The sequence below is a fragment of the Crassostrea angulata genome, chromosome 6 (assembly GCF_025612915.1).
Source record: "Crassostrea angulata isolate pt1a10 chromosome 6, ASM2561291v2, whole genome shotgun sequence".
In the NCBI taxonomy this organism is placed as follows: Eukaryota; Metazoa; Mollusca; class Bivalvia; order Ostreida; family Ostreidae; genus Magallana; species Magallana angulata.
Genome location: NC_069116.1, coordinates 22681527 through 22696101, shown reverse-complemented (window position 1 = coordinate 22696101; position 14575 = coordinate 22681527). Strand labels below are relative to the sequence as shown.

The window sequence follows — 14575 nt, the reverse complement described above, 5'->3', positions numbered from 1 at the left end:
CTATCACAGTCTTTTCTTTGCCAATTTACACATATTTATTTATTTATTTATTTATTTATATACCAGTATACTGAGCATTTACTTCGAGTATAAATTCCTGTATACCTGTCACACTTAGCAGATGTCAATGGCAAACGTTGTATCTTTACACAAAGAAAACTTTTGAAATAACATTCTTAGTAAAATAAAAAAAACTTAACTTTGTGTCCACCGTGTGTATTTATAGTCAAAGAATCACAATTCCCACATGAAAATTAGATAATTATCCAAAAGCCATATATTTACACTAGAGCTGAGAAAAGAACCTACACTATGTTTGACCTTGACCCACATTTGCCTTGGCCTTGGTATTTATCTGGATGTTCGAATCGCCTAGATAGAATTCATTGTGATAGAAGTCTTGTCTGAAATGCAGATACATGTATCTAATATCACTCGAGTTGACAGGAACTATAATCACTGACTGCTTCAAAAGCATCATACTTGTGATTTTACAGTTTGTCTTTTTTCAGTATGTTGCGCGTTATACGTTTACGACCAAACCCATCATTAAATATATTTTCTCTGTTATTGCCATCGCAAATTTTATGGATTTTTTCATAGTGCTTACTTTAAGTGTCAACGAAAACAAAGATCTCATCTTCGACAGAAACAAGACAGATAAAGAAAACTATTAGTATACCAGATCATCATCATCTTATTCGGGAGATGAGTGGACCTCATTGGCAATGAAATCTCCGCTGTACACTTGATTCAGGAACTTGTGCTTATCCTTAGTTGCCAGAACATAGCAGGATTGTTCAATGATTTTCTTTACGGCGTTTAGGACATGTCCAATGACCATATACTTCGGTATAGTGATACAATAGGTTTCAGTTGGCTATGGAGCTTATGGAGTTGTACAGCCATGTGTCTTGATATACAATTATGCAATTGCTTTTAATTAAAGTTAATGAGTAAAAATGAAATATGTGATTGCGAATGAACAATGATAGAGTCTCATTAAAGTCCTACTATTTATCTTGAATGTTGACTAAACCAAATAAAAATATATATACGATAAAGAATGTTAAAACGATCAAACGTCGAATACTAAAAAGGCAGATGGACAAACATAAAACAGTATTGTCCCAATTTTTCAGTGTATCACATGTACACATGTGAATTAAATGTCTCGTTATGTAATTTTTAGTCATACAGAAAACACGGAAATTTTTGTTTTGGTTAAGTTGGATGTTTCTTTAAATAAATACACTTAGATAGGAAGGGGGTTTGATAACATCTAAGATAAACAGATTAGCAGGTGTGAATATAAGACGTCCGATAGACATGGCCCCTATAAACCCATCAATACTTGCAATATGCTTTGGACTCTGTTCAGTACGTAATATTTTGTGTCATTAATGTATTTACATCTAATTTCAGGTTGCATGACGTTGTAATTACAAGATATTTCAGGTATGACCACTGGTAAACATTACTGTTCGATCTACCTGTACATCGGACATTAATATCTAACATATATATTCTGAACTTTCATTGATAATGATAATTGGAAGACAAGAAACAAGATGTATATTGAGCTGTATTAATATATTCATTTTAACGCATAAAAATATATATTTATAATAATATTTGCGGCATGGTCTTGTGAATACTGAAACATGCTCTGATTCTACTTTTTAAAAACCATGGCTACAGACATTTGTGATCAAGGACACGGTGGAACCTCGAATGTGTAACCTAGCAACTGACTGCCAGGATAACGAATGCTGTGTTTCTAAAGTCCGACCGATCGGGAAAAGGCAGACGAGTTTCCATGGTCACTGCATTCCATTAGGAAAAGTCGGGGACGGTATTTGAAGAATATTTAGATTTATTTCGGTTTAATCGAGTATCACGTGCATGGTTCTATGACCTTCTGAATAATACTGGCAAACAATGACTAAAATAGTTAAATTTTCTTTGGAAAATAGACAGATGTAAAGGCTATTTCTGTTACATACTGAATAACGTGCTGTTTTGCAGGATGTCTTGTGAGGAATGGTAACGCGACCTCCAGACCCACTGAGCTGGTGTTTGCCTGTCCCTGTACACCGGGTCTATATTGTCATGGAGACCACCACTATGACATACCCTTGGGAGAAATTGGTATCGTATTCTCTTTTGAATTTAATTGAATACAATTTTTTCTGATTTTTAACTTTACAAGTTACTATACCTTATCTCAATTTCGCATGTTTCTTTTTTATTTAGGTCATTGTGCAAATCCATAGATTATGGCTCTGACCCAAGATCCCGGCGTATTTATTATTCCGCAAAATGATATTATTGTTGAAAACAAATACAAATATAAATTAAAAATGGATGACAAGGAAGAGAAAAGTGCAAAAACTATTTTTCTTTATAAAGAGCTAATGTATGGGTTATGTGTTATTACATAATCCGTACACGATATTTGATATGTACGATCTCCTGACAATAGCTTCTATTATTTGCTTAGCTGTAAGCACAAGGTTTACAAATACGAAATATATATACATTACTCTACCAAAAAATAACGAGAGCCTCAGTTACTGCCTACTCCATGCATTGTTTTGAAAAGATGAACGTATTAAACATATGGTATGATTCGGTGAAATACAAAACTATAAAATAAAATACTAGTAAGCAAGAAGCAAAGTGCAGAAAATTTGGAATAAAAAACCATAATATAGGTAGCCGGAATGGACATGCAGATTCTCTAAACTCATAATTTATAAATTTCCCCAAACTTTGAAGACAATTCGTTGTCTAAAAAGTTGGGTTTTTTTTTGAAATTCCGAGAATAGTTCGATTTTGTCAGAACAGATCGGCAAAGCGATGTTTTACTGCAAACGAAGGGAAACTTCTGTCATTTTTTTGAGAATTGTCTAATCGTAAAAACAGGATTTTGAAACGAAAAAGAATGTTCAGTTCGAGATCTCCCCTTTCTTCGTCCTTACATGGTTTTCATGATAACATTATACACTAAACACGGTATGATAAGGAGTGGTTACAATAAGGCTGAACTAGTTCTAGACCATATTGCATAATGACGCTGATACGCGCTCTCTGGATTTTGTTAGTATGTTATCACGGAGCTGTGCTTTATGTGAGTAACTTTTTACATTTCGACAATGTGGTCCATCGAACGTAAAATAACACATACAAAATGTTCCATTGATGAAAACATATTTCCTCATTACTCTTAATTTTCTCTTTCAAAATGTTAAAAAAAAACATTCTTCCTCGTTTTCCTCATTAAGACTGACGCAGCAGCGCCAAATAAAGGGTGCAACTCGGCAACGGAATGTCTAGACAATGAGTGCTGTGTTTCCATTTACCAACCCCTTGGGAGAAGGCAGCTTCACGGCCATTACAGCGGGCACTGTGTACCCATGGGTATGGACGGGGATGGTAAGTAGGAATTAGGGCTGAATCTCTCTGTATGTTTGCTTTTTTAGACCAAGACCTTGTTTCCCTAACGAATTAAGAGAAGTGTTTTTTTTCGTTTTCAATTCTGAATCATTTCCTCTTCCTGAATTAAAAACTAATTGAAAAGTGCATATAATGCTAAGTGATCGTGCATCACAGTCATCACCATTGTCTGAAAAAAAAATAATGATTTACAAGTCCAGGAAGTAAATAAGAAATTGTGGAAAGTGTTTAGATCCGGTATTACATGTACCATAACCAGTTCGAATTATTCGTCGTACAGGTTGTCTAGTAAGAACCGGAAATGCCACTACCCGCCCCCTTGACGTGGTGTTATCCTGCCCCTGTACCCCCGGGCTCTACTGCCATGGTGATCATCTTTACGTCGTACCTCTGGGAGAGCAAGGTTCTTCAAAATTTTACGGGCTTAAATACTGTAAATTCCTTATTTGACGCGAGTACTTAATTCCGCCATACAGCTGTTTTGCATCAAATCGCGAGAGTATAAAAACGCGAGCGCCAATTTTTTGTCATGGTTTCATAGAGCTCAAAACTGTCTGAAAAATAAGAGCGAGATTTTAAAATCAGCGAGGACTGCTTCTCGCGATTTTACGCGGAAATTAATTCGTCGCGTTTAGTTAGGAATTTACAGTATTTAATAAAATTGTTATCGATTTTGAAAAAGGTCTTGAAATAATATTGAACCTTTACAAGCTTATCTTTTAAAAAGATTGGTGAGCTAGCGCTGTAGCCAACATAAAACACAGAAGCAGATTTCTAAAACATTGGTTTATATTTCTAAATCGATTAATTAAATAGGAAGGCACAGTGGTCTACTGGAATTGAGCTGGAGTGGGGTCTCAATTTAGAACTGTGAATCTACAGGCATAGCATAGCTCATTGACTGTGCCTTAACGACTGTAATTTCAATTTCGAGGTGAAAGATTTCAAGCAACATCGGTACTGTGTTGTAGCAATCGTATCTTCTAGGGCCTTTCCGGCAAGCTCGGAAAACATATCCAAAGTTGTTTTCCGAGCTTGAAGAAATTTAAGATGAAGCTAGCTATTTATCATTATATTGAAAATAACTTTGCATTATAAGACCTACTGTTACTTTTCGACATTTCATTTCAAAACTTCATGTGAAAATGATAAAACGAAATTCAAATGGTACAGTTTATCTACAGTAGTACAGTATTCCCAGAATCCCCTACTATGGAGTCGAGCATGAGAATTCCAGTGAAAAAGACTAACCTAGCGTTCGAGAGCGCTAGCAATTAAATTAATTGACGGAAATCGGAAGATGTAGATATCTACCATTTTTTAAAATTTTGATAAAAATAATGAATGTTAAATTTTGCGTGTTTTGCAGGTCACTGTACCAGTCCTTGATGGAATTTGTCAGCTTGTATACTACAATATATTTCAAAATTCTAAGACGTATTCAAAAAATCTTTCTTTATGTTTGCTAATTTAATTCAATAGCTCGTGCTTGCTTTTGAAGAAAATAATAAAAAGCAATGCAGAGAACTGTGTATCATTTAACCCGAGTTCGTAGATCGTTAGCATTTTATCAGGTGATCTCTAAAATCACATGTACTTTAAAACAACTCTCTACTTTTGCTGAACGACGATAAAATGTCCTTATAGGATGAGTCCAATAGATTTGTTTGTTTGATAGATAAGACAATTCAACGTTTCGGTCCGAGCCAATTTATATTAAAATTCAAAACCTAACAACACATCTCATCAATCAAACCTCTCCACAAGGTCACACGCTATGCGGGTCAACATTAAAGAGGTATTAATCCATGATCAGTCAATGTCAGTACAAACTAAGGCGGCCATGCTTCAACGCAGTGTCCTGGACGCTTGAACTGACGAGTTGTGCCGTATGCAGGTATTACCAAATGAAATACAAGTCCACTCATGTGAATATCACATTTTATCGTTGTATGGATAAAGATTATGAAACCAATTTTATTGGATTGGTAACCATATGGGGTATTTCTAGTATCTAGCACAGACCTCAAAAAGACCAAAAAAAAAAACCCAACTTAAGACCGAAACTAAATTTTTTGTGTTTACTTATAAAACTATTATAATACTTCAATTTTTCATAAAGAAATTAAAGAATTCTAAGAAGTAAGTAAGAAGTAAGACAAGTCTAATTACTAAACATAAGTGAAACTAGTATGCTGAATACAAAGTTGCAGACTTCATACATATCCAAAACCGTTATCCGCGACTATTTTGCTGTACACTGAAGCTGAATGTTTGGCAGTGCGTGGACGCTTAGGATCATTAAAATCTACATAATAAAGTCCAAACTTCTGCGAGTAGCCGCTGGTCCATTCCATATTGTCCATCAAAGCCCAGGCCATGTAGCCTCTGACGTCACATCCGTCTCGTCTAACGGCTGCAATGATTAAATATGAATTTTATCTACATTATTTCGGAAGAATAATTATCATTCATTTAACTATTATATAATTTTTACTATTAGAATTTTGTTTAAAAATAGCATAATTGAAATACGATGTAGATTTTTATTATCTATAGATATAGTATTCGAGAAACATACATTGCAGTAGCGGGCTTAGTTGACTTACCTTTGAGTACTTCGTTTATGTAAAGAGTATAATATCTAGCCCTAGAGTAGTCCATCATCTCGCCTTTGTCAGAGACGCCATTTTCGGTGACGTAAACAGGAGGGTTGCCATAGCGATCTTTGATCCACTTTAACAGTCTTCGAATTCCCCATGGATTTACACGCAACCAACCAGATTCAGTACTGGCAAAAATAAGCTCATTATTATGAATGATTATCATTACATGATTTTTCCTTTAAAATTGTAGATATGGTTTTTGCTCTATGTTAAATTAAGCCGCAATTACTACCTATTAGTAATTATAATCATGTTTCTTACGTATTCCAGCACGGATCTTCGGATGTGTCTATGTCCTGATCGCTCTCATAGCTATGCCAGTTAATATCACGTATTTCTTCGCGTACAAGATTGGTCGTGTAATGATTGAGTCCAAGGAAATCAAAAGCACCTTTAAAAACAAAATATGTAATGAAAATGAATTAAATCCTTGTTTCCATTTTATATCCGGAATAATACAGGTGATGATTTTGTAAATACTGCTGTGATTTTTGTCATATTAGGTTATAATATGAGGTATAATATCTACCTCTATTCTGTTGAATCTCCTCTGGGGTAAATTCTGGCAGTCTAGATTTAGGATACCCTTGTCTTCTACTCTTATCAGCTACTTTCCTTTTCATAACCGATGGGTAATCTCCGTTTCCGAATATAGGATTGGCGAACCACCCGAGTTTGAACTGTAGCGCCCTCTCGGCAGCATAGCGACTGGTGGTGCTGTATGTCTGTGGTTCCTTCCAATCACAATCCAGAGTGATCCCAACTTGACCTTCAACAGATCCTCAATGATATTACACATCTACAGCATTATATAGTGTAGATTTGGCATTTACAGCTTATGCATCTTTTTTTCTGTTACCTGTCTCCATTTCCACAATATATGCTAAAGTTGATACACGATTCTTTTTAAATCACTATAATAATCAAGAAAGTACAGAGAGATGCTGAAAACCGATAATAGACGCACCTTGCTGGAGGGTCTTGAATGACGTTTCATAGGTGCGATATGCTCGGGTATGGGATCTTATGATGTTGTGGGCTACTTCATATGCTCCCGTATCGGCACTGCTTACTCCAGGGGCAAAAACTCCAATCCCATAACCCAACCAAGCCACAACGAAAGCTTCATTGAATGTAATCCAAAGTTTAACCTAGGTGTATAGGAAACATTTTAAATCAGAGTTTTAGCTAATTAAAATGGAAAACAAACGTTTGTATGGATTACACAAAGTGTAGTATAAGAACCCGCGCTCTCGTAAATTTTCTGACATTCTGAAGTAAAAACATGTATTTTTGAACCGGTCATAAAATGCCATAATTATAATTGTTCATCATTTACGATATCTCATATTACACTATTATTATCATACCCGATCACCAAAAGAAGAAAAGCAAAGTCTGGCATAGTCGTTGAAGTACTCAATAATTTTGTCGTTCTGCCATCCTCCAATGTCTTGCAGCGCTTGTGGTAGGTCCCAGTGATATAAGGTAACCATAGGCTGAATGTTGTTGGCTAGCAGCTCATTGATAAGATTATTGTAATATTCGATGCCCTTGCTGTTAATGGTATGAAGTGTTCCATCCGCCATCACTCGACTCCAAGCAATAGAAAATCGATAATGAGAGACTCCTAAACGGACAAGCATTTGGACATCCTCTTTATATTTATGGTAACTGTCACAGGCAACGTCTCCAGTCTGTCGGTTGTAATTCCATCCTTTATGTGATCTTACGTCCCAGATACTAGGCCCTTTCCCTGTGCAAATATTGTACAATAAAACACTGCATAGATCAAGACAAAAGGCAACAAACAAATTTCAAATTTAGCATATAAAACGAACCATCAGCGTTCCATCCACCCTCTATTTGATAAGCCGAAGTGGCAACACCCCACGCGAAACCATGTGGAAACTGGCCTTTGATAAAGTCATCGCGGTCCTCCAAATCTATTTTAAAGTAGCAACAATAAATGTGCATTCAGACATAAAGTAGTATTGTGTTGTATGTTGAATTCAAGCAATCCTTTTACAATCAAGAAACTACTCAAATGGACACTGGCAGTTGAACACAATGACTTCTGCTACACACCTTGCTTGATGTAATTGGTCGCGTCAAATGTCTTCCATGTTGTTGGGAATCCATTATGGGTGATGACGTCTCTGTAGAAGTTAGCTGACGCTTTCGGTGTTCTATCGCGACCGCCTCTTTCGAAGTCCACTTTGTAGATACCATATTTCTTTGTATAGCCTGCGCTCCACTCAAAGTTGTCGATTAGAGACCAAACAAAATATCCCCTTACATCCACATGATCCAACTTCAAGGCTGAAAAATGTGTGTTTAAAAATGTTTTAAACTTATCAATTTATATTCAAATTTGCAATAATAATTATAACAAAATAAACAAGAATTTAAAATCGATAGCGTTACCTTGAAGAACCTGGTCGATGTAGTTTTTGAGATAATTCACCCTTGTTTCGTCCACAATAGTTCCACAGTCACCTACCCCGTTTTCTGTGACGTAGACAACAGGATTTCCATACGTAGATTTGATATACTTCAAAAGTTCTCTCATTCCTTCTGGGTAGATCTTTTTCTCACTTGGTCTAAATACCGTAAATAATAGACTTAAGATTATCACCAGAAAACAAAAGATAGAAACATACCTGTTTAATAAGTGTTTGAATAAAATGTTCAGTACCTTCTTTTTTTTGAAAACTTGTTTTGTTTAAAATATTAATTATAAAATATTCAATAGCCTTATAATCTTTTTTTTAGGTTTTATTTTTTTTGGTAGGTCAAAGACAACCATGATATGATATTTTTTTTACCCGTCCCATGTTGGATCGAATGACTCCTTAACACCAAGGTCCTTGGAATAACTCTCACCAGAGTCCATTGAATGGCTGTTTTCAACGAGTTTCGTTGTATAATGGTTTATTCCAAAGAAATCGGATGATCCTATGGGCAAAATACATTTGTATAGATTCATGAAAATAGAATATTGCTTATACATGAAACCCAATTAACATATATTATTTGTTCTTTATAATTTGATTTAAAAAATGAACCCATGCCTCTGTTATCAATTATCTCTTGAGGTGAAAAACTTGGAAGTCGACTTCCTGCTCTGGTTTTCATCACTTCTGGATAATCTCCATTTCCAAAAATTGGGCTAGCAAACCAACCAAGCATGAACTGTTTCGCGCGATCTGCTGCCTGTCTATCTTCCTGTGAGTTTGTCTTTGGTAATTTCCAGTCCGAGTTTAGCGCTATTCCTATTTTACCTCCCTGAGATGGAGCATATGACTCCTTGTACAGCTTATAGACCCTTACGTGAGCAAGAATCAAATTTCGACCCACTGCATAGGGTTTGGTTCCGGGTTCTTTTATTCCCGGAGCTTGACTTCCGGTTCCATAACCGTACCAAGCTACGTCATAAGGTTCGTTTATTGTTATCCACATCTTCACCTTTACAAACAATCAGTTGTGAGTTAAACTTTTTTAAACTGTCATAAAATTACAAATTACGAAAAGATATAATCTCTTAATTGGAAAGATGCAGTATACCTGAGGTCCAAGTTCTTTAAACATTAATTCGGAGTACTGCGCAAAATAAGTAACAATGGAGCTGCTATCCCATCCACCTGAATAAAATCGAATAAGAATGAATTTTCTTTGAAAAAGTTAGATTTTTAACATAAACAAAAAGAAAAAAAAATAGAATCAAATTCTATAAATACTGAATTATGATAATTGTGAGTTGTTATACCCATATCTTGAAGTTTTTGAGGCAGGTCCCAGTGATAGAGGGTAACAACTGGCTCGATGTTGTTGTTTTTCAACTCCCGTACCAAGTTCTTGTAGAACTGAATACCCTCTTCGTTTCTTGATGCCAGAGTTCCATTGGACAAGACTCGGCTCCATGATATTGAAAATCGGTAGTACTTCACCTAAGGTACAAATCAACACAAAAAATTAAATAAAATCGGTTTTCGTATGAGATGTTTTAAGTTAAGAAATCTTGAGTAAACAAAGTGACATTGACATATCGAATTTATAGGAGAATTGAACAGATCTTCAGTGTCTTGGTCTGAATTTATTGGTTTCAAAGAATCAAAGGGGGTGAACATGGTGGGGTTTTTATTACCCCTAGTTGTTTAAGCAGCTGAACGTCTTCTCGGTATTTTTTGTATGAATCGCTAGCTTGGTCTCCGTTTGATCCGTCCACAATTTTTCCAGGGGATTTGGAAAACGTGTCCCAGATACTTGGCCCGCGTCCTTTAATACGAAAAAAAACCCATAAAGACAACAACTACATGTATTGGTCATACTTCAGTCTATGATGAATTTACACACAAACTGTTAGATGACAATATCCACGCCTTGATACACGAACGAGTAAATTGAATTTATAAAACGTAAATTATTATAATTGACGTACATGTCGATTTTTTAAGAGAAACACATTCATAGAAGTAACATAGATCACATTTGCTCTATTCAACAATTTTACAAACAACAAGAGGCCCATGGGCCACATCGCTCACCTGAGGAACAATAGGTATGATAAAGTCAGCTTAATTGAGTCATAATACAATCTGGACAATGTACATTAATACATGTAGATCCTGTATAAATAAAATCCATTTTTCCCCCTTGGAACTCGGATAGCCCTGATTGCTGAAAATATTTACAAGAGCAGACTTTAATCACCGCTCCTGCACATATATAGGGACTCAACGTTATGCAGGCAGGAATGACCGCACACCTACGCAACTCAACAGGTACCAACGTTAATGCAAGCAGAGATAACGCAAGCAGGGATGACCTCACACTTGCGCCAACAGCTCAACCTAACGCAGGGAGTGCCGCACACTTGCACTAGAAAGGCCAGAACACCAGCAGGGATGACCATACACTAGTGCTCCGCCGCAACCACCACCAATACAAGCAGGTATGACCGCACACTTGTATCAATGCGATACAGGGCAGAAATGACCGCACATTCTGTATCGTTGGTTAGAAAAACACGAAAATTAGAAAGAGCAGGGATGTCAACACCCTCAATCTCTCCGTACCTGTTCAAGTTTAACCCCAAACAGTCACTCGTTGCAATGCAATAGACACTGTCGCTATATATGTGCCAGCCTAAAATAATTCATAGTATCTAAAAATTGGAAATCAAAAATAAACAAACTAATCCAGCCTAACCCAAAACTACTTATGCAGAACAACTTATATACATTGAATATTTATTATTGTATAAAAATAATCATCACATTAATTGGTAAACAGTGGATGCATTAATTAAAATAATCAAGAATCAATAAATCAAGGGCAATAACCCAAAACAGTAATACAAAATGATTCTAATGAAAAAATAGCTGCCTGCTTCAATTTTATAGTCATATCACATGTTGAGTATTGCAGTTCTCAAAAAGATCCTTTACAATTGTTTATATATGGGATATTTAGCTACATCAAACTCTGAACCTTCTTGTGAGGCCGAAGAATTGTCCTGGAGCCAAAGTCTTAACAATTAAAAAGAATCATCTTGCTGATTAGTTTCTGATAAGAAGATTTTTAAAGATTTACTCTTTATTCCTATGTAAAACTTTAACACCCCCCCCCCCCATGTGGCCTCACCCTACCCCCAGGGGTCATGATTTTCACAACTTTGAATCTACACTTCCTGAGGATACTTCCCACAAGTTTCAGCTTTCCTGGCTGATTAGTTTCTGAGAAGAAGATTTTTAAAGATTTACTCTATATATTCCTATGTAAAATTTTAACCCCCCCCCCCCCCAATGTGGCCTCACCCTACCCCCAGGGATCATGATTTTCACAACTTTGAATCTACACTACCTGAGGATGCTTCCACACAAGTTTCAGCATTCCTGGCTGATTAGTTACTGAGAAGAAGATTTTTAAAGATTTACTCTATATATTCCTATGTAAAACTTTGACCCCCCATTGTGGCCCCAACCTAACCCCAGGGGTTATGATTTTCACAACTTTGAATCTACACTACCTGAGGATGCTTCCACACAAGTTTCAGCTTTCCTGGCTGATTAGTTTCTGAGAAGAAGATTTTTAAAGATTTATTCTATATATTCCTATGTAAAACTTCGACCCCCCCATTGTGGCCCCACCCTACCCCTGGGGGTCATGATTTTCACAACTTTGAATCTACACTACCTGAGGATGCTTCCACACAAGTTTCAGCTTTCCTGGCTGTTTAGTTTCTGAGTAGAAGATTTTTAAAGATTTACTCTATATATTCCTATGTAAAACTTCGACCCCCATTGTGGCCCCAACCTAACCCCAGGGGTTATGATTTTCACAACTTTGAATCTACACTACCTGAGGATGCTTCCACACAAGTTTCAGCTTTCCTAGCTGATTAGTTTCTGAGAAGAAGATTTTTAAAGATTTATTCTATATATTCCTTTGTAAAACTTCGACCCCCCCCCCCCATTGTGGCCCCACCCTACCCCCGGGGGTCATGATTTTCACAACTTTGAATCTACACTACCTGAGGATGCTTCCACACAAGTTTCAGCTTTCCTGGCTGATTAGTTTCTGAGAAGAAGATTTTTAAAGATTTACTCTATATATTCCTATGTAAAACTTCGACCCCCCATTGTGGCCCCAACTTAACCCCAGGGGTTATGATTTTCACAACTTTGAATCTACACTACCTGAGGATGCTTCCACACAAGTTTCAGCTTTCCTGGCTGTTTAGTTTCTGAGAAGAAGATTTTTAAAGATTTACTCTATATATTCCTATGTAAAACTTCGACCCCCCATTGTGGCCCCACCCTACCCCCGGGGGTCATGAATTTCACAACTTTGAATCTACACTACCTGAGGATGCTTCCACACAAGTTTCAGCTTTCCTGGCTGTTTAGTTTCTGAGAAGAAGATTTTTAAAATTTACTCTATATATTCCTATGTAAAACTTCGACCCCCCATTGTGGCCCCACCCTACCCCCGGGGGTCATGAATTTCACAACTTTGAATCTACACTACCTGAGGATGCTTCCACACAAGTTTCAGCTTTCCTGGCTTTCTGGTTCTTGAGAAGAAGATTTTTGAAAATTTCTCGAAATTTTTCATTAATTTCTAATTATCTCCCCTTGAAAACGGGTTTGGCCCTTAATTTTCACAACTTTGAATCCCCTTTGCCTAAGGATGATTTGTGCCAAGTTTGGTTGAAATTGGCCAAGTAGTTCTTTAGAAGATGTTGAAAATGTGAAAAGTTTACGGACAGACAGACGGACGGACGGACAGACGGACGGACAGACGGACGACAGACAAAATGTGATCAGAATAGCTCACTTGAGCTCTCAGCTCAGGTGAGCTAAAAAGCAAACAAACAAAACAAAAAAGAAACAAAACAAAAGAAAACAACAAAAACAATACAGGTATGCCTTGCTTCAGTAAAATTACGACATATAAAAGTATTGATGCCAAGTGTAACCGCTAGTTCCACGCAGCGGAATATCACGATACGTTCAGTTCACGAGACGTACAAAATTCACTTTGAATTCTTTATTTTTAGAGAAAAAACAAACCTTGTATATTTAACTGTTAATTTTTTTACAGTTTTAATTCTGCATAAATGCATTACAATACACTAAGTAGTATTGTGAGCATTTTAAAAAAAATCAAAATCTGTTAAAGAATTGAAAAAAAAATATCGAAAATTTTCAGCAAAATTACGCGCATCTAGATTGGAACACCTTATTTATGATATAAAAAACGTACATGTAAATTGAAAATTCAAGAAGTACGTTTGGTCAGCGTAATTTGACTTACTGCGCATTAGAAATTTTTTTTCTGATATTATTTTTAAAGCATTTAAAAACGTTTATAGACGTTATCAATATCATCTTTATAACTTAAGGTATCATGGAATCTCTACATTTTCAATGAATTTATACAAGTCTTGAGTCAAATTTTCTGTAATGTAATTCACAACAATTTAGTTACCTCCTTCGTTCCAAGACCCCTCCGTCTGGTACGCCGAAGTGGAAACACCCCAGGCAAAATTATCTGGGAATTGTCCATAGTAAAATGCTGAGGTCCTTTGGACACAGAGAACAAGGAAAGCTGCAAGAACTCCGCGCAAGACAGCCATTTTTGGGGGTTGGGGGTAGACACTCCAAGCAACTCCAAGATACTCACGAGGTAAAAAACGTGCGACTGACAGACCTGGTACCCGGTTACTAAACCATCTACTCGAATTATAAAATCAAGAAGAAAAAAGAATCCGCGAACCGACGCAAGTTTTTATCTTTCCAGTTTTGGTAGGTCAATATATGAAACAGTACTACTCAAAGACTGCTGAAAAGTCAAACTTTAAATCCCCGGAGAATCTTATCTCTATTGTCTAGCCACGCCTTTCTTAAGATTTTCTCCATTTTAACCTTTACAATAAGGGCTTT

At 36.4% G+C, this 14575-nt stretch overlaps 2 protein-coding genes across 2 annotated transcripts; one reads left to right on the top strand and one right to left on the bottom strand.

The window, feature by feature from the left end:
* The first annotated feature begins 1248 nt into the window (after positions 1 to 1248).
* On the top strand, positions 1249 to 5001 carry LOC128187167 (uncharacterized). Its single transcript, XM_052857413.1, has 7 exons — positions 1249 to 1380; positions 1702 to 1855; positions 2029 to 2151; positions 2257 to 3133; positions 3288 to 3438; positions 3740 to 3862; positions 4829 to 5001. Exons 4-7 carry the CDS (start codon positions 3074 to 3076, stop codon positions 4846 to 4848), a joined length of 354 nt encoding a protein of 117 aa, XP_052713373.1. The 5' UTR covers positions 1249 to 1380; positions 1702 to 1855; positions 2029 to 2151; positions 2257 to 3073; the 3' UTR covers positions 4849 to 5001.
* Positions 5002 to 5526: 525 nt separating this feature from the next.
* LOC128187166 (lactase/phlorizin hydrolase-like) lies at positions 5527 to 14432 on the bottom strand. Its single transcript, XM_052857412.1, has 15 exons — positions 14121 to 14432; positions 10273 to 10403; positions 9895 to 10075; positions 9693 to 9769; positions 9200 to 9593; positions 8954 to 9083; positions 8553 to 8728; positions 8214 to 8447; positions 7967 to 8071; positions 7496 to 7881; positions 7093 to 7276; positions 6655 to 6894; positions 6387 to 6516; positions 6069 to 6250; positions 5527 to 5875 (listed from the first exon to the last, which is right to left on the bottom strand). The coding sequence occupies exons 1-15, from the start codon at positions 14266 to 14268 to the stop codon at positions 5676 to 5678; spliced, it is 2898 nt and encodes a 965-aa protein (XP_052713372.1). The 5' UTR covers positions 14269 to 14432; the 3' UTR covers positions 5527 to 5675.
* Positions 14433 to 14575: the final 143 nt, after the last annotated feature.

Bases quoted from the DNA above. Each gene is read 5' to 3' on its own strand.
- LOC128187167 (XM_052857413.1), top strand. From the start codon at position 3,074: ATGACGCTGATACGCGCTCTCTGGATTTTGTTAGTATGTTATCACGGA. The intron at 3,134-3,287 runs GTGAGTAACTTT...TTCCTCATTAAG, and splicing joins ATCACGGAGCTGTGCTTTAT to ACTGACGCAGCAGCGCCAAA. The intron at 3,439-3,739 runs GTAAGTAGGAAT...TTCGTCGTACAG, and splicing joins CATGGGTATGGACGGGGATG to GTTGTCTAGTAAGAACCGGA.
- LOC128187166 (XM_052857412.1), bottom strand. From the start codon at position 14,268: ATGGCTGTCTTGCGCGGAGTTCTTGCAGCTTTCCTTGTTCTCTGTGTC. The intron at 8,072-8,213 runs GTGTGTAGCAGA...ACTTTAAAATAG, and splicing joins GACCAATTACATCAAGCAAG to ATTTGGAGGACCGCGATGAC. The intron at 5,876-6,068 runs GTAAGTCAACTA...TAATCATTGCAG, and splicing joins CATAAACGAAGTACTCAAAG to CCGTTAGACGAGACGGATGT.